General features: G+C 42.0%; 1 protein-coding gene across 1 annotated transcript in view; it reads left to right on the forward strand.

Moving 5' to 3' along the window:
• Positions 1–5765: 5765 nt before the first annotated feature.
• Positions 5766–24055, forward strand: part of LOC309551352 (cytochrome P450 3A9-like) — a 97674-nt gene continuing 79384 nt past the window's right edge. Inside the window, exons 1-4 of the mRNA XM_082251905.1 lie at positions 5766–5946; positions 9325–9418; positions 10756–10808; positions 12734–12833. Of these exons, the coding sequence (XP_082108031.1) occupies positions 5876–5946; positions 9325–9418; positions 10756–10808; positions 12734–12833 (318 nt within the window). The 5' untranslated portion in view covers positions 5766–5875. The remainder of the gene's footprint in view (positions 5947–9324; positions 9419–10755; positions 10809–12733; positions 12834–24055) is intronic.

The raw sequence follows: 24055 nt of genomic DNA on the forward strand, positions 1-24055 counted from the left end.
TACATTTTGTTTGGGTACAGCGTTGCATGACCACACATTTACCAGTTAAAGTAGCGCAGTGCAAACCAGAAAACAATACTCTGGTCAGAAAGTGGTTCATTTTCAGGGATTTGCAGTTTTGAATGTGAATGGAAATCTCCCCAATGGAACATAGGTGGCAAATAAAAAATCAAACAGGGGTTATTACTTCCTTACTCTATCCAAATAAAAAAAAAAAGTGTTGCCTATAGTTCTATGGTCACACATTAAGCACAATAAAATAAACATTCCACAGTAAACTATTTTTTTTTAATTCTTACCCTAGCACAGTTTACAACTTTTAATGCTGCTGGCTCCTGATCCTCTCAGTGCAGCTTTCCTGAACTTCCAGTCTTCACAGGAAAGAGTTATCAGTGGACAGTACAGTCTCTAGTCAGTTTGTTACCTAGGAGAAGGAAGAGGGAGGAGGATGGAGGAGCAGGGAGGAGCCCTGCCATCCTTGACTACTACACTGTGTGTTTCTGATGATACACGCAGTATATAGGGAGGCACAACTCTAGTTCTTGGCAGTGGTCAAGGCACCAGCTTAAACTGAAACATATGTATGGAGGACAGCTAGACTGCAAGATCATCTGGATAATCATACTTATCATATAGATGTAGCACACCCCCTTAGGGACTGCTGATGAACTTGGATACCCCACTCCTGCACAGCCAAGCACACCAAATTTTCACAAGCACCCAGAGTTAGAGAACAGTCCGGGACTTTGTTTTTGTTATTTATTGAGGGTTAATAACTTGGATAGGGATGGTAGGTTATGAAATGCCCACTTGAGTTCAGCAAAACTTTCAGCATAACTTCAGGGAGATCTTCCTATATACAGTCTATATACAGTCTCCTTCACTTGCCTCCTGCACACACTTGTTTCAGCTGAATCACTGTAGAATAATTTGACAGGCTCCCAGTCAGATGTTAGCAATAAATATAGTGAGACAGCTTGTATCTTATCAACTGTGGCCATTGATCCCGGCACCACCAACCGACCTGCCTGCAGCTGCCCATTTTACTAGCCCCCCAGGCTAACCCTCACTCCAGTCCTCCTGACTGACACTTCACTAGCCCACCTGGCTGACTCTTCACCATTCCACTTTGCTGAATCTCAGGAGATCTCTCAGGGAATGATCAAGACTTAAGTACACCACTGTCTTCAGGGAGACTGACTACATGTGGCAGTCCCCCCCCCCCTTGTTAGTCCTCAACAGTGCTGCTCTACTCACTTTGTCCTCTCTTACTCCCATACCTCCAGGAAGGGCTTCGTCCCGAGTGTTATGGCAGAATCCTTCAAGTATCCAAGCCCCGGCCGATGCAGGACACCTGCCCCAGACTAGAGGGTAACCCTAAAGAGCCACTGACAGCCTCCTTAGCACTGTATTTCTATCTTCCACCTGACTGCCCCTGCTGGTATGGCCCATGTCTATTTATGGAGTGGTCTCAGCCCCATGCCAGCCTACCTCTGAAAATTGGCATAGGCTCCATAAATATTCAAGGCAGCTCCTCCTAACTGTCAAAAAAGGATTGAGTTAAATAATAGTCCCAATCGCACAAAAAAGGGTGCTCCAGTGCAGGGCTAAATCAGTGCAACTTCACATTAAAGGTGACTTATGTGCTTCCTGTGACTCTTCAAGTGTGGCCAGTGTGATGTGTCAATGGTGCTCCCCTCACTCCCAGGACCGCACTTACCACAAGGAAGAAATCCTAAAATGGTAATGGGCCTATAATCCGGGTTAGATATGGTTCCTATGACCCTCAAAGGTCATCCCTTGGTTCCTCTGGATGTTACATCAATAAGGATCCTATCACCTTGGATAACTGGGAACAGTCAACTTCCTCACATGTGTACCCGGAGTACATCTGGAATCTGAGAGATCACACTATAGGACCCCCGTTGGCTGTTCCCAATTATCCAAGGTGATAGGATCCTTATTGATGTAACATCCAGAGGAACCAAGGGATGACCTTTGATGGTCATAGGAACCACATCTAACCCGGATTATAGGCCCATTACCCCTGTAGGGGTTCTTCCTTCTGGTAAGTGCGGTCCTGGGAGTGAGGGGGGCACCATTGACTCATCACTCCGGCCACACTTGAAGAGTCACAGGAAGCACATTTGTCACCAAGTCAACAAGTCACCTTTGATGTGAAGTTGCACTGATTTAGCCCTGCACTGGAGCACCCTTTTTTTGTGCAATTGGAACTATTATATAACTCAATCTTTTTATTGACAGTTATATTCACTTCATGTAGGAAAAAGACACCCATGTTGTATATACTTCCCTGTATATGAATTTGTCCACTTCTTATGCTTATGCGATTTGGAATCGCATCACTTTGCACTATTAATTACCTGCCCTATTAGCACCTTATTTCTTTATTATTTTGGATACTAATTGGTATCCACTTTCACCTGCCCCTTTGGGCTTACTCATTGTTGAATTTATTCACACTCAGTCACTTCAGCACTTTATTTCGGATTCTGATTGTTATCTGCACTTTTTTTATTACAATGGACATTTCTATGTATTGATTGATCTATATCACTGAGCCACTCAGTACATATGCACTTTAATCCTTGCAGAAGGACCACCTCTTTCCTTCTTTAAACTCTACTGGTCACTTATTTGTGTATCACCCAGTATATCAAGTATAAGCATTTATTTGGTGTTCATTTTCTTGATTACATATTAACCATTTAGCCATTTATTTATCCTTTACTTGCTGATATAAATCTTACAGTGTGACCACACTTACACAACTTTCTATTTGTACTCTTTCATCCATATTTGGCAGCGCCATTTACCTCCCCAATAATCCTTTCATTTCTACTGTATACCTTTGTTAACAGTTAAGAGGTAGGCTGCAGCCAACTTTCTACACTTTATATTATTTATCCTAAGCGTGGATCTTTCCCCCCTTTTTACAGCTCCTCCTAACCTCCACCCACTAATTCTAGAAGATTCTCCAACCTTCTAGACCAGGGGGAGGCATCAGAGAGCTGCCAGGATGAGTTACCCAGTCCTGGACCTTCTGAGCCCTGACCCAGATTCCATGGCTCAGATTTAGCTCTGAGCTAAACTATATTTTACCTACTCTAAATACTAACATACTCTGTACTAACGTCTAACACACACTAGAGGGTGCTACAGAGAGAAAAGAAATTACACAAATACAGCAGGGCATTTTAATGATCTACATGGAGGAGGTTCCTTAGACTTACAGATACAGGGCATAGAAAAAAATGTGTCCTAAAAAGAGGGGGGATACCTTTATACTTATATGTAAGCGAGAAGTTTTTTGAATATTCCACATACAGACAAGAATTCCAGGAGGTTGAAATTATGATTGGGATCTGACTCATTAATATGAGTGATCAATTCTGTTTAGAGTTATTTAGTTGAGTATTTGTTGCATTATGGACTCTATAAAAACTTTATAAGGGGTCATGTATAAACCAATGTTTAGGAATTCTGGATATGTTTGTTTATATTTGTTGGTTTATATGTAATGTATGTGTAGTGCTGTGCACTCTGCATGGGCTCCACATGTGCACTTGACTTAACTCTTGACCTTCTGTACATCTGTACAGGATGGGGAGCCTCTGCATTGCAATCTGCTCCTGTTGCTCTGGGAGACAGACAGCTGGCAGGAGTGCCAACAAAATCTCTCCTTCTGCTAGAGGCCATGTCACCTATAACAGGTACACGCTATCAACAGGCTACTTGTTACACTTCCGTTACCCCAGGTAACCACTTGTATTTTCGTACTACTCCACTCCATACTGACATCTTCATACCCTTAATGTGATAAGACCCACTAGGTAAACTATGTAGGTGTCAGTTACTTACGAAGTTACGATAAACCTCTTTAGTAATTTCAGACCAGGCGAGGACAACATTTCAATACTTTATCTAAGAAAGGTGCAATTCAGACATCTTACAGTCCAACATAAAAAGGCATTATTCATTCCTAATTCCCTAACTATACCTACAGGCTGAGTGCTGCCCCGGCATACCTGCAAAGGTGTACTCCAGCAGTTATAGTTCTTCAGAGGCACTCTCGCCCAAATGCAAATCCTTTAGCGGCATATTCCAGTGCTGATGTCTTCATTGTGAACCCCAGGTTAAATGTCTCTACATGCTGGCAGTGGTACACAACCTCCTTCTGCTGCTCTGGGTCTCATCTCCTCTCTTAACCCCCTATGGGCCTCGCAACCCACAGCTGCTCTAGTTTCCTTGCAGGGGAATGCTCTCCCAATACCCAACCTGGTTCTCTGCTAAGGAGAGAACTCTCTGTGCCAAGTCATTGACCCAATTTATATCTCACAGAATAAGTGGGCCAAACTCAGACAAAAACCCACCAAAAAGACCAAGAAATTGGGACTGGCATCAACTCCTATCCTCCCAGCTGGGACAGCAACTAACCAACTGTTTCACCTGCCCACATACAGTATGTAGTTTTACCTTTTATGTCCGCATGACAGTGTTTGTTTTTGTCTTAACAGGGTATTTGAGAGGTGTAATTGTGCTATTAATGTTAAGAATTGCTCTCAATACATTATGTCGTTTTATGACTTTGTTTGTATGTTTAACCCTTTCTCTGCAAGGTAATACAGACCTCACAGCGGGGGGGGGGGGGGGGTTCACACACAATCAGATAGCTGCAGCCACCAGGATTGTGTGTAAAACTAACAAGCAATCTCCCGCCTGTCAGGTGGATTTCTTCCACACACCCTCCCCCAATTGTGCCACCCCCCCCCCCCCCCATGTACGTAGGCTCAGGACAAACATGGTGGGTGGTGGGCAGGGAGGAGAGCGGACACAAAAGTTAGGTAAAAAATGTTCTTTTAATTGCAAAAAAATATAGTTACACCCAAGCACATAGAATCTCACCCAAAAACGTTGAGGCCCTCCCACCCCCACATATATGTACGTATGAACATTAACGTGTCAGAAGCGCCTACACATGAAAATGTTTATTGCAGTACACATTACATAACGCGAGAGGGAGCAATATTTCTAGTACAAGACCTCCTCCATAACACTAAACTTATGACCTATAGGGGGCTTTTGAATTGTAGCCTACAGAAAATATAGAGTACTGAAATTGGTCACCATTTCACGGGCGCACACAAACCTAAGGGTTAGCATGTTGGATATCTACTCAGTGCAACCTCATCTTTTATATGTCACCAAAAATTGGGTAATTTATTGCGTTTGTTTGCCCTAAAAATCACTTCAGTGTGTTTTTTACAGACATTTTGCATTTCCTAGATCTTTCCATTTATGGCCAGCTTTAGCACTTCCTTGTTTAGGCAGGACGACTTCCCCCTATCTTTGCAAATGTTGTGCAACTAAAACCTTTAATACTAATTGTTAGACCTATGCAAAGAATGGAACAAACTGTACTGATAATGCTCCTGTAGACATTAAACACTTATGTAATGAAATAAGTGACTAATTATGCCTGCATAATGCTTTTGCTCAGTATGAAAAATCAATAACTGTGTGTGACCCTACTTATATGACTTTTAAAGTACTATTTTTTTCCCATAAAACACATAAGCTTTCCCTATATGCACTCTTTCCTTGTACAGTTGTTGCACAATACCTTCGCTTGGAATGTATGTATTTATCACATCCAAGCAATACCTTCTGTGGCCAGCCCATGAGATCATATGACTGCTCTGTGAGACACAAAGGAAGTTGCTAGGCTTGACAACAAGGAACTGGAAAGCAGCTGTACAATGTACTAGAATATAGGAAACAAAGAGCTAGGGTGAAGGAGACATAGAAGGCAGTACATGCTGACATTAAGGACAGTGGACGTCATAGAAGAATCATGAACTTCATCCCCAGCTTCTCTTCAGAGACTTGGATCCTAATAGCTTTATTTTGGCTTCTCTTTTTAATGTAAGTATAATATAGTCTGACATAATACACAATATACACACTAGTATACTATACATACAAGGAGCATGATTTAGTTACAACCTTGGGATTAGTTACAAACATGGGATTGCACACTTCCTACACAAATACAAGTTTAATAACTATCAGTAGACATTATGCAAATACATTTCTCATAATGATGTGATTTCTTAAATTAAGTAACAGTTAGTTAAGTAATTAAGTTCAGAAATGAAAAGTGACTTGTAACTTCCACACCTGTCTTGCAGGCTTCTATTGTGTTATACTAAATAAAAGTAATGAAATAAAATTAAATATGTTTTGCTATAAAAGAGTATTTAATATTGACATGGTGAAACCCTGGGCTATATCATAGACATTGGACTTAAGGGGGAAAAAAAAGCTGGATAAGTGATTGTGTTGCTAATTATCAATTATATCAACTTCCTGACACACATATACCTTGTTAAGCTGAAAAGAAATGTATGTGTTCTAGGTTACTTATAATATGCATTGGCTGCTATGAGCTGCATAGAGTATGAAACACAGATTCAAGAATAACTACATTTTATTTCTGGGTTGAAGTATAGCTATGCCCCTTATATCTTCCTACATGCTTCAGTCTTGATTGCTAATTTTATTTAGGCATTTAGTAAGGTATTTGAATAAGCTAAGTAAACAGGGAGTGACAGCCAGTGCTTGTGCCAAGTCTAAAGAAAGTGGGCAAAACATGACAGAAATGCCCCAAGAGAATGGACCAACATTAGGGAAACATAATTGGGCCAGATTAATACGGCATTAGAGATGCTGTAAATTTCCAGGTGTGGATATAGTCTGACACTTTGCGCTAAATTCACAAAACCTGTGCATCGTTTTCATTTTTAGTACCAATGTGTGCAACAATTCTCGCAGTTCTTGCAACACTTTTATTGTCTGTCCCTATTGTTGCGACAAATTCATAAAGAATTCAGATTCATCAAAGATTCACAATTCAGATTCTGTTAAATTCAAAAAGTGTTGAAAATACAGATGTTGCAGCTTCTGACAGATTTGTGTACATGTCCATAAAGTGTACAGTGTATTAATCTGTCGCAGAATTGTCTCAGAAAAATTATGTCTGCACACAATACTTAAGCTGGCCATAGATGGATCGAATCTTGGCCGGTTCAGCTGGGACTGGATGAGATTCAATCCAGCTACGGGCAGTCTGATTGTACTCAAGTCAATCCACACGACTTGGGCACAACCAGCCCATTGAATTATTTGTATGTGATCACTGCCAGCGGCGATATAGCTGCCAGCAGTAATTGTGTTCTGCCGGCAGGGAAGGCTCCCCGCCAGCAGAACACAATAGCGCTGCGGAAGGGTTCCAATCCTGCGTGGTGGAAGGAAAGAAAATTGCAAATCTATGGGTTGCTTTACACATGCAACACATTTTCCTCAACATGAAAGAGGTCTTATTTACATCCACTTTCCATTTCACCAATTTGGTGAATTTCTTTATGTAATGTATGCATTTTTCTATATGTACAGTAAGTATTTCTTTATGAACTTGTACAACAAAAGAGACAGACAGTAAGGCCCTTTTCCCACATGCGGACCGTTTGTTCTATCAGTTCAGTCATGTATGAAGTTTACATCAGTTTTTCATTCGTTTTTCATCCTTTTATACATCAGTTTTTTACATCTGCCAGCTAGAATCCATAACCGCTTGAATCCCCGAGCCATTCTTTCACGCAAAAACGGACCGTTTGTCTGTTTACATCCACTCTTCGTCCGATCCGTTTTTTAACGGAAGAAAAACATGACTTTGATCCGTTCCAAAAAAACAGATGTTGATGGAAGCGGATGTAAATAGATGATCATCCATTTACATCTGTTTTTCCATTGAGATGCATTGATGTCCATTTTTCCTCTGTCAACAGATGGATGAAAAATGGACAAACGGTCCATATGTGTGAAAGAGGCATAATAGTTTTGCAGCTGAGAAGTACTTGAATGTGTTGCACATGTCAGTCCTAACAATGAAAATGTTGCAGGGATTTATAATTTGACGCAAGGCGTGCAATTACATCCAAACCTCCAGGAATGGGTCGCACATGTGTTACTGAATTGCCCTCTTTATGTTGACCATGCAAGAAATCCCAAACACTAGTAATGAAGCTCTTTTAATACATCAATTAGCAATTAATCAACACAGCGCCTCTATTATGTGGGAAAGACATTTCTATCAAAAGGTTTATGTAAGGATTACAGGTATGCAGCCTATTCTAAGACTTTTATGTAAATATGGTATAGTAGTATAGTATAAACACATATCTAAACCTAAAAGCAAAAATGTTTTGCAGCCCTTGGATGTAGTGGCTACATTAGCTTTCATTTGCCTAAATGCCTAAACCTATTTTAGCACGTACAGAAATTACCCGTTGATCTTGCCTGACCAGCAGTGTCCTTGTCTCATTCTGTGAGCTGCAGAAGAAACCACAAACATCCCTATCCTATAAAGTTTTAGAAAAACAGACATCAATGTATCTCTATGTAAAAACGGATGACAACGAATGATCATCAGTTAACATCCGTTTTCATCCGCTTCCGACAATGTCTGTTTTTTTGAATGGATAAATGCCCTATTTTTCATCCGTCAAAAAAACGGATCGGACGAAAAACGGATGACAACGGATGAAAAACGGATGACAACGGATGAAAAACAGATAACAACTGATGAAAAATGGATGAAAAACGCATAACAACTGATGAAAAACGGATGAAAAACGGATAACAACTGACGAAAAACGGATGACAACTGACGAAAAACGGATGAAAAACGGACGAAAAATGGATAAAAAACGGATGGAAAACTGATACATTTTGACGTGACTAAACTGATGAACTGAACGGACCGTATGTGTGAAAGGGGCCTTAGTTTCATTAAACCACCTTGTGATGGAATTAGGCAAAGGCAGATAAGTTTGAAGTCCAGCTTGTGTGAAAACCATGACACCTTCCATAGATACAGTGGAGAGAAGAGTGTAGCCATGCGGGACAGGAAGTGTGTTACTTACAGCATTACCTGGTAAAAAAAAAAAAGCCTGGAAAGAAGAAAATGAATGCCGCCACCACATCTAAGAACTGGTAAGATGCAATAGATTACATAATTTTTTGGGGGTTTTATATACACTTCAATGTTAACTAAGCTATGCAAATCTACTGTATGCTACATTTTGAGGAAGTAGTACAAACTGACACTATGAGGTCTAAATAAATAGTCGTTTTTCTATTATTATTATTTTTTTATTTATTTTTTTTGCTCTATCATTTTCTGTTTACTTGTACTTTATATGTAAAATTTATTTTTTTACTATATTTCTTATTTCTACTTAGTTACGGTCTATGGCCATATGGAATATTTAAGAAGTTGAAAGTTCCAGGGCCCTCTCCAGTTCCATTTATTGGAACATTTCTTGGATATAGAAAAGTAAGTATGTGATTTTATCAAAGACCCAAAATTCCCAATCTTTATCTACCCGAGAGTCACATTTACTGGTATGAAAATTTTTGAAAAAATATCACCTGGCTGATGATATTTAATAATGTACCCATTTAGTGTGCAATATTATGGCAATAGACTATACATATGATAATAACGTATATAGAAAACTTTGCCTGTTTTACGTTTTAGAAAAACTATACAGGAATAAAAGCTCTGGTAATTACTGTATATCCGTGTGGTGCTCCCTGGATAAATTAAGGAACTCTTATAAGTCCAACATTAGCCAAGCAATTTTTAGTTTTAGATAAAGCAAGGAAGGGTTATAGCCTCTATCCAGTTTTTATTGCCAAGTAAACAAAGACAAAAATAAAAACCTAAACAGAAATGCTAGTACCCTCCAGGAGCAGCCTCATATACTTGTATTGCCACATGAATAGTATGCTTACACTGTATAAATCTGAACAATATGTAACAATGACACGACAGACCCGGTAAATCCCACCGGATACTTGTATTCATCAACTGGTATGTAAGAAAAACACTAGTCAACACAATCCAAATGAATGCAAATGTCCACAGATTGTGCAATGCACATATTGCTATCTGACAAAAAATGTGCATGGACATAAAGGTAAATGCAATGTCCATAATACTATGAACAATGTGATTCACAAGTTTGCTTTTGTACATAAAAATGCCCAAACACAGTCAGTTTGAGAAATGAAAAACTCTGATGTTAATTTCATTGCACATTATATAGTAGAGAGCACTTGCTGTATTCAATATACTAGCAAACAATTTCATTTCACAAGACACCATCCTCAAATATACCAGGCATGCAGGTCATATTTTACTATACTTTAGCAAACCAGAGTGTCGTCCAAGTGCCTGTACCTCTAAAACTCATGGCCAAGAGTCTATGAGTCCATCTGAGATAGAGTATAGCAGCAGGGAGAGAGAACGGTGATATGTGTCTCCAGGATCGGGCATTGCCAAAGCCTAGCAATAAAACTGACGCATTTTACTGTAACAGCGTCATCAGAGGCACATACTGTGGCTCCAATGAACTCAGACTAAAATGTCAAAAGGAGCCATATAAAATTTTTTTTTTTAAACGACATGTTATAAAGTTTGGATAGCAGCATTGAGCATAAACTGTAGATCTCCCTGGTTGGTTAGTTGAGTTTTTCCTGATTGCCCAATAGTTTTTGCAATGTCGCTTAAACAAAGTTTGGATGTTAGGTGCCATACAGTATTATTCATCTGAAAATATGCATGTTTATTTGTGTATGTGTGTGTTTATATGTTTGCTAATTTTGCAGGGCGTGGTTCAGTATGATGTCGAATGCTTTAAAAAATATGGAAAATTATGGGGGTGAGTTCAAAGCTCCAGAATATACATTTTGTTGTGATACCAATTTCTAGTTGAGCCGATGATTCAAAATTATACCCTATGTAGCCAGATGAATATGAAGACATTGCTCTTTATTCTTCTCTCCCTTTACTGAGAAACTGATGTTATGCTGCACCTTCTTCCTCTGACCAGCAGGAGGAGATCTAAAGCCCAAGCAACCTATAAACATATGCAGAGTGCTCAGAATCCTGGAAGTTGTAGTTTTAGATGGCAAGATGGCAGCCATAAAATGGCTACAATATAATGGTTACAATACAAATGCCAATAGGCACTGTGCAGTGGGGGGAGTGGATAGAGGATTTTTATTAAACTACCCCCAAAAGTGTTTCTTCTTGGCACTGAGGGAGTTAAAGAGAGCACCTCTGACTATTGTCTGAATATTCACCTGCCAGCTGTAGCTCATACCAGTGGAGATCCAAGCTTGTGACTTGGAGTGAGGACACCCTGGACAGCACAGCACTGCCCACATGATAGGACCTGCACCGCTGTCACAGGAAGACAGGAGTGTCCACTCACCTTCTGCGTCTCATCGCTGATCACCAGAGACTACCTTCTAAATCAAAAGATCACCACAGCATTCCAGGGACTGGTGAAAGGGCTAGTCACCCACTGCTGATACTGTTAGAAAGGACACCAGAGACACTCAGAGCAGGACACCAAGTGTACCCAATCTATACCACACCCATACCACACCCTCTACTGCACTTATTCCAAACCTAGACTGCACCTATACCAACCTAACAGTTCATCACCGCATCTGAACGACATCAACCTTGCACCTGTGCCGAGATTACTGTATACTGTACCTATACTGCAATTAGGTTACCTGGGACCGTCATTAAATGCACTGACAATCTTTAAGTGCATTGATGCCAACAATAGCTGGCAAAAGAACATCTCAAAGGACTTTCCCTTCCATAAAAATTATCCTGCAAGCCCCTTTGTTCCTTCCCCCTCTGCTGCCATCTTTCTTTTCTTTTTGACTGTTCATAACCAGTCGGTCTAGGACTAGCATCACCACTCTGAATACGCTCTGGCAGTAGAGTTCCAGCACTCGGTAGATTTAACTCTACTACCGCTCATTGCTGCATTTGAGGTGGCCTTGCTACTGTTTATGCTGATCTGGATGCCAAATGTCATCTTATGCATAGTCTTTAGTGTTAATTACTGTGTATACTAAATTGTGTTATTACCACTGTTATCCCATTTTCTGCTTGCCTAGTTACTAACCATATTGGTTGACAATATTTTAAATTTGCCTTTACTACATGCTTTGGTGCTTGTTTTTTTTTTTTTTTTTTTTTGATATAGCACTACTACTGGGTACTAAATGTTACCTTCAGTGATTTCTTGTGATATTGTATGTTTAAACTCTCAACCTTGTGTGTTAGATGGGTTGTGTTTATTTTGGAAAAGGTAGAGTCAAAGAATAGAGGATCCATCCCTACTGGGAACTACACCAGTATTACCTTTCATCTTTCAAAACTGTCACTAGTCAAAGCCACATAGAGGCCGTTGACTATAGAAAACCCTGGAAAATGCAAACCCTGGGGAATTCCATTTAGCACATTTTAACCAATGGTAAAGAGCTCAGGCCTAGTCCTTTCTAGTTCCCATGTCTCACTATTGGTCAGTGAGACTGCCAAAATTAGTAACAGATCAGTGTGGAATGGAGACCAGATGTCTTGACCACAGGAGCTAACAGAAACTTGTAAAATTGATCACCCGGTACTCTGGGGCTTCTGAGGCACTCTGGGGTACATGATCATTTATGTAGAACTTCTAGAAGCCTGCTATACATGGCTGGTGACAGATCATTTTGTTATTGAATATGCATTTATATATTTTTTAGCAATGAATAATGTCTGTTGTATATTTTGTTGCAGATTGTATGATGGAAGACAACCAGTTCTTGCAATTCTAGACCCCGTTTTAATAAAAGCCATTCTGCTGAAAGAGTGTTACACTAACTTCATAAACAGACGGGTAAGTGTCCTTGGGGAAAATTATTTACAGAGGTTGTATACCCCGCTTGGTGATTTTTACCTACAGGAAAGCCTATAAAATGGCTTACCTGTAGGTAAAATGAATATCTCCTAAACCTGCACGGTGTAGGAGATATTCACCCTGCATGCAGCCGCTGACATTAGCGGCGCATGCACTCTGAAGGTCTGGTGTATCGTGCCCCAACTTGAGAGCTTCTTGCCAGAACGGAGGGCTCCCGCGCGCATGCACAGAGCCGGAGCCCACGAACCCGGAAGAAACACAGGGGGAACATGTCAGCTCCCTCAGCGGTGACCATCCTCCACTGTGGGAGTTTCCTTCTAAGGTAAGTATTTCATAATGTGCTAGTATGAGGCGATACATACTTTTTTTTTTGTTTTTTTTTTCTAGCAATTTACTACCGCTTTAACAATAATTTGTCTCAAAACAGCAGCAATAGTGAATCACAATACCTCATGGTTTCAGCCTGTGTAAAAATGGCATTACAAGCTGCACAATTACAAAGGTGGCTTTATGCATTTACAACAGAAATAGACACACCCATATACTATACTCACTCACCAGTAATTCAATGCTCACAACTTCCTTGCCAATGCTGACATCTTTTTGCCAGCTTCTTCTGGATTCAAAATCTTCAGCCATCTTAATTGGCCAGGCTGGGATGACGTAACTCCTGCTAATGCGCACAGGAGTTAATTCATTTTTTCAGATGCTAGAATTGTACGCTAAGCTGCGCATGTATTATGTAATACAGATTAATTATCCTAAATTATTATGTTAAAAGTTTGGAAACCATAAATAGTGAACTATTTGATTATTACTGAATTAGGCTTCGTTCACACTATGGCCTTCTGGATCTCGGGCAGAAAACGCTGCGATTCTGCCCATGATTCCGAATCGCCACAAATTGCGGCACGATTTTGCCATGATTGTCGTCCGACGAATCATGGTAAAATCACGCAAACAGAATCGTGGGACGCCTGTCGCCCAAAAATAGTTTTGGAAATTCTTGTAGTCTCCGGGATGCCATAGTGGGAACAGAGCCTTAGCCCTCCTTTACATTGAACGTGGCTTTGAAACCGCGCAACTTCACCTGAACTCGCACTATCAAAGCTGCATTTCAGTCCGACTTCGGCGGAAACTTGAAAGGCATCTGTGTGGGTTCATGCACAAATGTCTATTGAAGTCGCAAAAAGTAGTGCAGGAACTACTTTTGAAAATCGATGCGGTGCCGCAAAGTCAGCGTCGCACTGATTGGGACGGTGCCATTGACGGCAATAGGCTGTAATTTGTCATGCGCTTTGACCTGTCAAATCGCGCCGATGTGAAAGAGGGCTATGAAAATGCCACACACACAGAAATAACCACCAGCTAAGTTTTCCAACAATTAGTGGGTATTTTAAAAAAGATTTGCAGAGCTATTCATTCTGTGACACTACATGAACGCTCGTTCTTTGTGAAAGCGAGCATAAATGAATGTTATTAGGCTGTTTTTCTCTCTAGGTCAAGTGTTTTTCATTCATACAGAATAGAGTAAATATATAAATCATCGTCAGCTCCATCTAATCACCATAATGCAATATTTTTCTGATTATTATCATTATTATTATTTTTATTAATGCTTACTAAAATTATCTACATCAGATTTTACTGAGCTGTATCTGTAAGGATCTTCTGGCATAGCAGCTGAAACCAAACCTCCAGAAAGAGAAAGAATAATAAGGAAAAATATATATATATATATGTAACCCTGCCCCCTTGGGGGTTGCTTGTAGTTGTATGTTCTTCTGTGCCACTTTGACCCTGTGAACCATCCAGCCCTCCTGACACTAGGTTCAGACTTGTTGTGTATATCTTTAAATTACACACTGACATAATGTGTTTTAACTCTTGAGCTTTGCTTTACTCAAAAAGAAAGCTTAAAATGGAGTATTAATCAACCAGGCTCTGTGTAAACAGCCAGGGCTTAGTTGATATAACACTAAAGAATAGTTAAAACACCAGTTATAATAACAAGTAAATACACCAATATACACAGTACCTTACAGTAAGTCTTTGAAAAGTGTTTGGTCCTTAAAGACAGAATATAACTTAATTAAAGAGAGTAATATCTCAAAATTGAAAACATAAGTTCTGCCAACCAGAACCTACAGTAGCAAATAGGTGGCTAATAGAGGGATTTTCCAACAGTAAACTATACAAGTCATCAGACAAAGTTAAATCTTTTTGATAACAGGCCAAAATTGGGTTAGTGGCCCACCGAGAAGTATCAGAGGGTGGGACAGGGTCATCCTCTACCAAAGGTTCGGTACAGCAGGCTGGCACTTGACTAGAACGTTGAGCTGTAGAAAGCGTTCACCTGAACTTTCTCCAATGGTGTCATATGTTAGTCTCTTGGGTGGAAGAAATTCCCATCTATGCCTGGAATACATGTTTCTATGGTTTCAGGCTCATGTCCCAGACTCCAAAAACTACAACCAAGCTTTGGTTCTTCTAAACTTAGAGAGCAGTTCCTTCTCCTTCATCGTGGGTGGAGGGTAAGGATCTTCTCCAACAATTGGCACTTCAGGGTTGTCAGCTGGGTCTAGCTTAACCCCTCCAGTTCCTCTTATAGGAGATGGTGCAGGTCTCTGTATCTCAACAGGCTGATGTTCTACCCTTTCAGGTGGAGACACTGCACTTACATCTTCCATTGAAGACCGAGAAACACCGGTGGTGTCTTCGGGTGGGAAAACCCACAACCAGTCAAGAGTCAGTTCTTCTCCATCACTCTCCTCTTCCTCATCCTCTTGGAGTGTAGGTTTGGGGTGTCCAACGGGTTCTAGACCTTAAATTAGGAGAGCAGGGTGTATCAGAACAAGGGGGTGAAGACACCAAAACCTAAAATTGGCAAAAGGTGGTTTCGGTGCCAGGTTTTAAGCAGACTGGTCTTTCCCTCTGGGCAGATCTGGTACACAGGAAGTCCAGGTAGCTGTCTGCAGATGATGTAAGGTTGGAAACGGCATCGATCGGCTAGTTTGTGTTTACCTGGCACTCCCAGATTGCGTAACAACACTCAATCTCCTGGTTGCAAGTCCTGAACTCTTACGTTGAGATCAAAATTTCTTTTGTTTCTTTGTTCCCTTGCAGTGGATGCTTCCTGGACTTTCTCATAAGTAGTCTTCAGATTCCTTCACAGCCTATCGACATATCCACGATAAGAGGCCAGAGAGGTGCGATCTGAAGATGTTCTGAAAGTTAAGTGAACATCAGCCGGTAGGGGGACTACCCAGTAGAGTCGTTCACTGTGCTATTGTAAGCGTGGACTACAGCGGCAATATGATTACCTCAGTGTTGTTTCTTCTCTAACGGAAAAATTCCCAACATGTTAAACAAAGTATGATTGAAATATTCTGGTTGCGGATCCCCTTGAGGATGATAAGGGGTGGTTCTGGGCTTTTGAATGCTTAACAGTTTGCAGAGCCATTTTTCTAATTTACTTTCAAAATCCCGACCTTGATCCCAGTGAAGACGCTGGAGCAGGCCGTAATGAATGAAGAACTTCTCCACCAGAGTCTTGGCAACTGTTCTGGCTTGTTGATCCTTGGTCGGAAAAGCTTGAGCATAACAGGTGAGATGATCTGTCACAAACAGGACATTACTGCGCCCACTCAGGTCAGGTTTTAGACACAAGAAGTCAATGCGCACAAGTTCCATTGGCCCTTAACTTCATTGATGGCCCATTGGGGCAGCTCGGCTGGGCAAAGTCTTTCTCTGGATGCACTGAATGCAAGAAGGACAGTAACTTTCAACTTCTGTCCTCATAGATGGCTAATAGAAACTATCCCTAACTAGCTTAAGGGTTCTATCCAGTCCCAGCTGTCCATGATCATGTCAACACTATTAACCTGTGCTTTTCAGGAAGAAACAATTGTTGAATACCTTCTGGTTCTTCAGATTGACACTTCTGATATACAATCCCATCTTCCAATTGCATTAGTTTCCATTCTTTGTAAGCTACTTTGGCGCCATCATCTAAACTTTTCAGTAGCAGTCTTGAGCCACCAATGCTTTCATGACAAGGTCACATATGCCTCGTTTCCACTGAGTGGTACGGTACGGTATGGTACGGTTCTGTACGGTACGGTTCGGAGCGGTACACATTGCGTTTCCACTGCCAATAGTACCCTTTCATGATAGGCATGGTATAGCAGGAAAGCTGTGATAGACGATTCTCTGTCAACCAATCAAAGTTCTGCAGAGTGTAGCTCCACCCTGTTGGTACGGTACTAATGTCCTTGGTACTCCAACGAAAGAGTACCAAAAAAGTGGTACGGTACGGTTCGGAATTAGGGTACCATTCATAATGGAAACGGCCTAAAAAGCGTACTGAACCGAACCGTACCAGAAAGCTCAGTGGAAACGAGCCAATAGTGGATCTGCCCGCTGATCCCTTCTTAGATTCTCCTTTGTCAGATGAGGCAGTTCTTGACTGCACACTTGAGTCAGATCACAGTAGTATTGAGGTACTGAAAAACAACAACAAGAGAAGGGCGCACCGACCTAGTGCATTACCACTAAAAATGTTTTATTAAAATTAGAAAAACAGCATACATTATACTCACAAGTGCATGATAATTGTACGCAAGTAAAAGAAGTGGAACCAATCGCATCTAAGACTGCTGGGATGCACCAATGGTGCAAGGAGACTTGATAATGTTTGTATATGCCTGGCTGATGCGTTTAGAGGGAGAACCCTCTTACTCGGACCCAAAAGTACTTTCTCTTGTTGTTGTTCTCTTGTTGCTGTTTTGCAGTATATTCGGATACCCATGGTCCTGAGGAGGCTGCAAGACCTTAGGTTGTGATAATAAAGATCACATAGACCATTTACCTTCTCGCATACCACTTGAGCTCAGGAGAGATACTGTCTTGGTCTATTTGTATCGAGGTACTCCTTCGGGGGTCAGATGTATCCAATTCCAGGCACCATCATCCGAAACATACAGTCTTTGGGATAAAGCATCTGCATCCCGATTTCCTTTCCCTGGCCGATACTTCAGGCTAAATTGAAATTCAGACAGTGCAGCCAACCACCGATGTCATGTGGCATCCAACTTAGCAGTATATAACAGATTGGTCAATGGATTGTGATCTGTTTTTACCAAAAACGAAGCTCCATACAAGTAGTCTCGCAGCTTGTCTACTACTGCCCCTTTGAGGGCCAGAAACTCTAACTTGTGCACAGGGTAGTTCTTCTCAAAGGAAGTAAGACTTCCACTCACATATCAACGCTATCGGATGAAGCTTCCTTGCCGTCGCTTGATACAGAACTCTTTGAGCCCATCTCAGCTAGCGTCCACATGCAACTCAAAGCTTGGAAGGGTCAGCGTAGACCAGAACGGGGGCTTCTGTAAGGCTCTCCTTCAAACGTCTAAAAGCCTTTTCACACTTTGGAGTTCATTGATCCTGAACAGACTCACGCGGTCTTCTAGGCCCCAATAGCCTTTGCTCCCCTGGACTCAACTTCTGCGACTCTTCATTCCCTTCCCTCTGCAACAACTCGTTCAGAGGTCTTGCAATTTGCGGAAAATTCTTCACAAATCTTCTATAATAGGAGAAAAATCCTAGAAAGGACCTCAGTTCTGTAACTGTCCTTGGTTGAAGCAGTGGTAACAGCTTCCAGCTTTCGTATGTCAGTGGCTACTCCATTGGCCGAGACTACATACTTTTCCTCGGTCATCAGGGTGCATTGGTAATACCCGCTCTTCAGAGCTAACATACTGAATCACTTCGCTCCAGACAGACGCTGCAAAGTATCTTCTATCCGATGGGTGGTGTATTGATCAGGTATAGTTCTTCGGTTTAGTGTTCTATAATCGATACACATCCGAATGGTTCCATTCTTGTGCACCGCCATAATAAGGGCTTCTGGATTCCCTAATGACCCCAGACTTCTTCAGCTCCGCTAATTGCTGCTGAAGGTCTTCAAGGTCACTCAGAGGGATCCGCTGAGCTCTCTCCTGGAAAGGTTTGTCCTAATTAAGCCGAATGCGGTGTTGGGCACTCTTGGCACAACCCACATTATAGTCATTCTTAGAAAACATCGCTTCCCATCTTTCTAGCTAGGCTTTGATCTTCTCCTTCCCCTTGAGGGGCATAGCAGGATGTTGAACCTGAAATTCTCCTTCCGGGTCCTCACCAGTGGCCTTCTGAACCAAATCATCCAATGTCACAGGAGTGGCCGCATTCACCCATCCTAGCACCATCCGAGGCTTCAGGTTGACAGGTTGACCTGTAAAGTTGCAGTAACTACCCGGGACTCTTCCCCTGGTTGTCGAAAACATCTTCGTGGGCACAATTTCTGGAACCAATTCTATCCCTGTTTCTTCTCCCAATGACGTCACATCGATGTAAAGCGTAGAGTGTCATTGCGTCGTTTCCACATCTCTGGAACGCACTTTCAGTCGTTGGAAAACATTGCGTTCCGGAAGCGATCCTATTCCACCCGGAAAGCTGTGAAAATCGGTTATTGCACTGCCTGTAATATTTCTACCATTGTGAGTACGTTTCTTTAATAAATGTATTGGATTTTAAAATGGTACTTCACTATGTGAGCCCTTTCTCTTTCCTACATATCTGGGGCATATGTGTTTATGCATACCATCTACTGATGCTGGGGTCCGTTACTGGCTATCTATATAAGCTACATCCCTTAAAACCAGAAACGCTTATTACCCCTGTGGGAGTTCTCATATCTGGTGAGTGCGGTCCTTGGAGTGTTGGGAGCACGAGAGTTCTTTCACAATCACCAGTCATGTTTGGAGAACATCAAGATTGCTTACAAGATTTATTCATTTTATGTTCATTTACATGGTCAGTTTTTTGGAGTTGCACTGAGTCACTTTTCACATGTCACTTGATTTTATTCCTTGCTGCTATATATATGGTTTATTACTGAAGATTTATAAAGTCACTAATTTAATGTGGTAGTGGTGTGACACTATACATCACCGATTTATGCACATTGGTCACATTGGCTATATATTATATATTAAGTGTTGCTCACTATAGTTAACTATTTTTGGTCATTTATTTATATAGTCACAAAGTGAAAAAGTTATTGCACTTTGGCACTTTAATTGAGATTTTTTTCACTTAATACACTTTGTCACTTTATTGTGATTTTTTACTTGATCAAATATTGCTGATTTATTTTGATTTGATTTACGCTCAATCACTAGACGTTTAGTTTATTGGATTAGTAGGCAGCGCCACATACCTCCCTCTAGTTACAAATTCCTTTATATGTCCCCTAGTGGGATTATATATAGGAGGTAGGCTGCAGCCAGAGAGACATATCCTTAGCGCAGATTTTTTATTACATTATCTTCTCCCAATGGGTCAGCTTCCAGTACCATGAATGGACCTGGCTGGTCCCAAGACAACTGAAAAGTGGCTTTCATACATACTCTCTCTCCGGGTTGCAACACCTTCTCTCAAGTGTCCAATCACCACAGCCTTGCCACTCCTTAAGCTGGTGCCCTTTGCTCCTGGACCACACTGGAAAGCTTGTCTCAACTGTGAGTGTCTCCTCTGCAACCCAGCCCTTTGTGGCTAACAGGATGATTAGTCTTCGTACAGTCAGTATTAGTTCCTATCAACAAGGAATTCTGTCCTGCTCCCGAGGCTGAGGACAAACAACTGCTAGTGTATCAAAGGTCTCTGGCTTCCCAGCCAAAGAAGGGTCAAAGGTTATCTTGAAGGGTATGTATCCAGATTTCCAACTCTTCCAACTTGCACAGAGGGATATGCTTTAAGTGTTTGTCATAGACATCCCTGTACAATAGTGTCACTTGGGCTCCAGTATCAAGCAAAGCTTTAGTGTAGATCCCTTCCAGTTGCAGCAAAACTATTAGAGAGGGCCCTACCAAGTTCTTCGGCATGTTTCTGACTTGTGCACCTGTAGACTGGGTCCTAACTAGTTTCCTTTGTGGCGATAGAGTTCGTTCTACCACTTGTATTTGCACGTTTCTCACTTGTGACTCCTTAGCCTGGGCCTAACTAACTTCCTCCATGGTGATAGAGTCCTCTTTTTTTTTTAGGAGAGGGTGCATTGTCCTCTTGTGCCTTTCCCCCCAACCTGGGCGACTCCTTTTTAGATACAGGCAGAGAGGTAAAAGGACAAACAGAAGACTTTGTCCTTTGCTTTTTCTTTGATACCTCTCTAACTCTGGAGCTCTGTTTGGTCTCGGAACACTCAATTGGCTCCTTCACTGAGGTCCCCAGAAGTTTCCTTCCTTCTGTGGAAAGAGTATCTTCTGTAAGGCTTTCAACACTTCTGCCAGCAGCTCTGGACTGATTCCCTTTTTGGGGCATTTAGCCTTTAAAACGCCCAACTTCTCCACATTCAAAACATCTCCTTTCCCTGGTTAAAAATAGCCTTGATCCTCCAGGGTTAAATCTTTGTTCCTGTGTTTTCCCTTGAGTCTCCATCACTCGCATCAGAGCAAGATATATCTGAGTTTGAACTTGAGCAACTCGAGTCATCAATTCTGCCGATTTCAGAGTGTCCACTGCCTTCTTGCTGTCTGGGCTCTCACTCCCTTCTTGATCTGTTTTGGTCTCTATGTCCTCATCCGAGAAATTAGGTTCTGCATGAACAACACGGCCAGAAGTTCTCTCCTTTTTCCCCCCTCCTGCAATTAGCTCTCTTGTCCCTTGACTCCTTTCTTCCAACAAAGCTTCCTCCTCCCTTACTTCTCTCATCAGTTCCGGGTAAGTAGGAACCATCCATGCTCCTTTCAGCAGTAACTTCAACACAATTGGGTGATTTGGATGGGCCCTTGCAGAACTCGATCCAGTTGAACTTGGTCAGCATCCTTGGGGTTTATGCCCCTCTTGAGGATGATCTGGTGTAACATCCTATCTACTCAAGAAATATATTCAGAAAGTCTCTCCCCTCTTTGTTGGTGGGTGTGGCTAAACTTGTACAACTGATTCCCTACCCTTCCAAAAAAAGCATACAAAGCATCTATGTAATCTATAGCTACACAGTCCTTCTTTCCCATCTGCAAATTTTGGATCACTTCGAGTGCAGGACCCCTGAGGCTCTCACTAAGCTGCTGTCTTCACAGCTTCTGGCACACTCCACTCTTCTACTGCCTGAGTGGCCTGACCCATCCATGTCTCGAATTCCTCTTCTCCAGCCAGTCAATCACTGCCCTGAGAAGACCTGGAGCTTTCTGCATCCTTGGCTTGCATTACCAGAACCATTCTTCACCAAACTCTCAACTTGCCGACTCATGTCTGTATAGAACGAAATGGGGCACTGGCCCATTATCCCCGCACTGGCCTGGGGTGGCGATAGCCCCTCTGTGGTCTCTTCACTCTCTTGAAGTGGGACCTCCCGAGCAATTACCCGTTCTTTTAAGGATACCTCTTCTTCCTGGAAATAGGCAGGTATATCCTCCTGCCACTCCATCAACACCCACACATAGTCCAGAGTAAATCCTGCCTTCACATCCAAGATGTAGGTCCTCTGCTCTGGCACTAAGGCCCTAACCCACTGTCAGATCTCCTTCTCTGTACACTCACTTCCTGAGATCTCTAGAACAGTGCTTCACTCCATCCAAGCCCTTCCCCAGGCAGCTACAGCAACTGGGTCCATCTCTTTCTCTCTAAATGGCTCATGACTGGGCTGACTAGGACCTTTACCGCAAAGAACTTCCCGGACGAGCCCCCAAATGTAGCAATCCCCCCTTGGGAGTTGTTTTTAGTTGTATGTTCTTCTGTGCCGCTTCGACCCTGTGAACCGTCCAGCACCCTTGACACTCTAGGTTCAGACATGTTGTTTATACCTTTAAATGACACACTGCTTTACTCAAAAAGAAGGCTTAAACTGCAGGGGTGTCCAAATGACGGCTCTCCAGATGTTACGAAACGACATGTCCCATGAGGCATTGTAAATCTCTGACATTCACAGACATTACTAGACATGATGGGAATTGTAGTTCCTGAAAAGCTGGAGTGCCATCGTTTGGACTCCCCTCAAAGGGAGTATTAATCAACTGGGCTCTGGGTAAACAGCCAAGGCTCAGTTGATATAACACTAAAGAACAGTTAAATAACCAGTTAGAGTAACAATTAAATACACCAATATACACAGTATCTTACAGTAAGTGAATGAATCTCTCAGGAAGCTATAAATTGCTATATGAAATACCCCTGCTAAAGGGGAACCCCCGGCCAGCCTATATCCTAGTGAGAGATGAGGTAATCTAGATACCAGTAGCGTGTCCCCTTCAAAAGCAATAAGATAGCAATCTTAAGAATGCAAGGCCTTGCTATTATCTTCACTAGCAGTTGGAGTTCAAAGAACAAATGATTCCCCAGTGTAGCACAGTGTAAGACAGGCAATGTAAGATAGCTGGTTCTGATAAATGTTGATCCACTAACTGATTCAAGTGTTGGGTGCCTGTGTTCAGTTTTCAAGAGAAGCTATGGCTATTGATAACTGGACTTTGAGCAGGTGCTCTCTCTCACCAATCCTGATGTCCCTCTTATAACTTCTGGAAGAACAGGCAAAGGCAATTCTCCACGCTGTGAGACACTGAGAAGGCCGTGCTCTGCTCATTCAGTGAGTCCCGCCAACTCCAACTAGATCAGCGATGCTACAGGGATGACCATGTCCGTGATGTAGCGAGTGTCATCCGTCCCGCCCAGGCTGAGTCTGCAGACAGCTGGGTGGTGTGTAGTAGGCCGCAGTCCTCTCTCTCTGTGGTGGACCAATGCACACACAATGAACACTGGGAAGCAAGAGAGCGTGGGCCTGATCAGCAGATCCCGTTAGTCTCTCCCACAATTCTCCCCTGGAGTGAATGGTCTGCTGGGAGGTGTAGTTCATAAACAGTTCAGCAGTGCAGTAATATCATTCCAGAAGACTACAGTCCCCACAATGCTTTTCTTTCAGTCTCAGGAGTATGATGCATGAAATCCGAGACCATCACTTTGATGAGTGTTAGGCGCGTTAAAACTGCTCCACAAATGCCTATTCCATTACAGGAAATAAATTAATCTTAACGCACTGCAACTGCCTGCCAGAGCGTTTGCAAAGCATTACCATAGACTTGAATGGGAGGCGTTGAAAGGCCTCCTGACTCGACATGCGCCTTCAATTTTGAAGCGAAGGGACAGGAACGCTTCATGTTTTGATAGTGTGAATA

This window comes from Pelophylax lessonae, assembly GCF_965119305.1.
Source record: "Pelophylax lessonae genome assembly, chromosome: 3".
Taxonomy (NCBI): domain Eukaryota; kingdom Metazoa; phylum Chordata; class Amphibia; order Anura; family Ranidae; genus Pelophylax; species Pelophylax lessonae.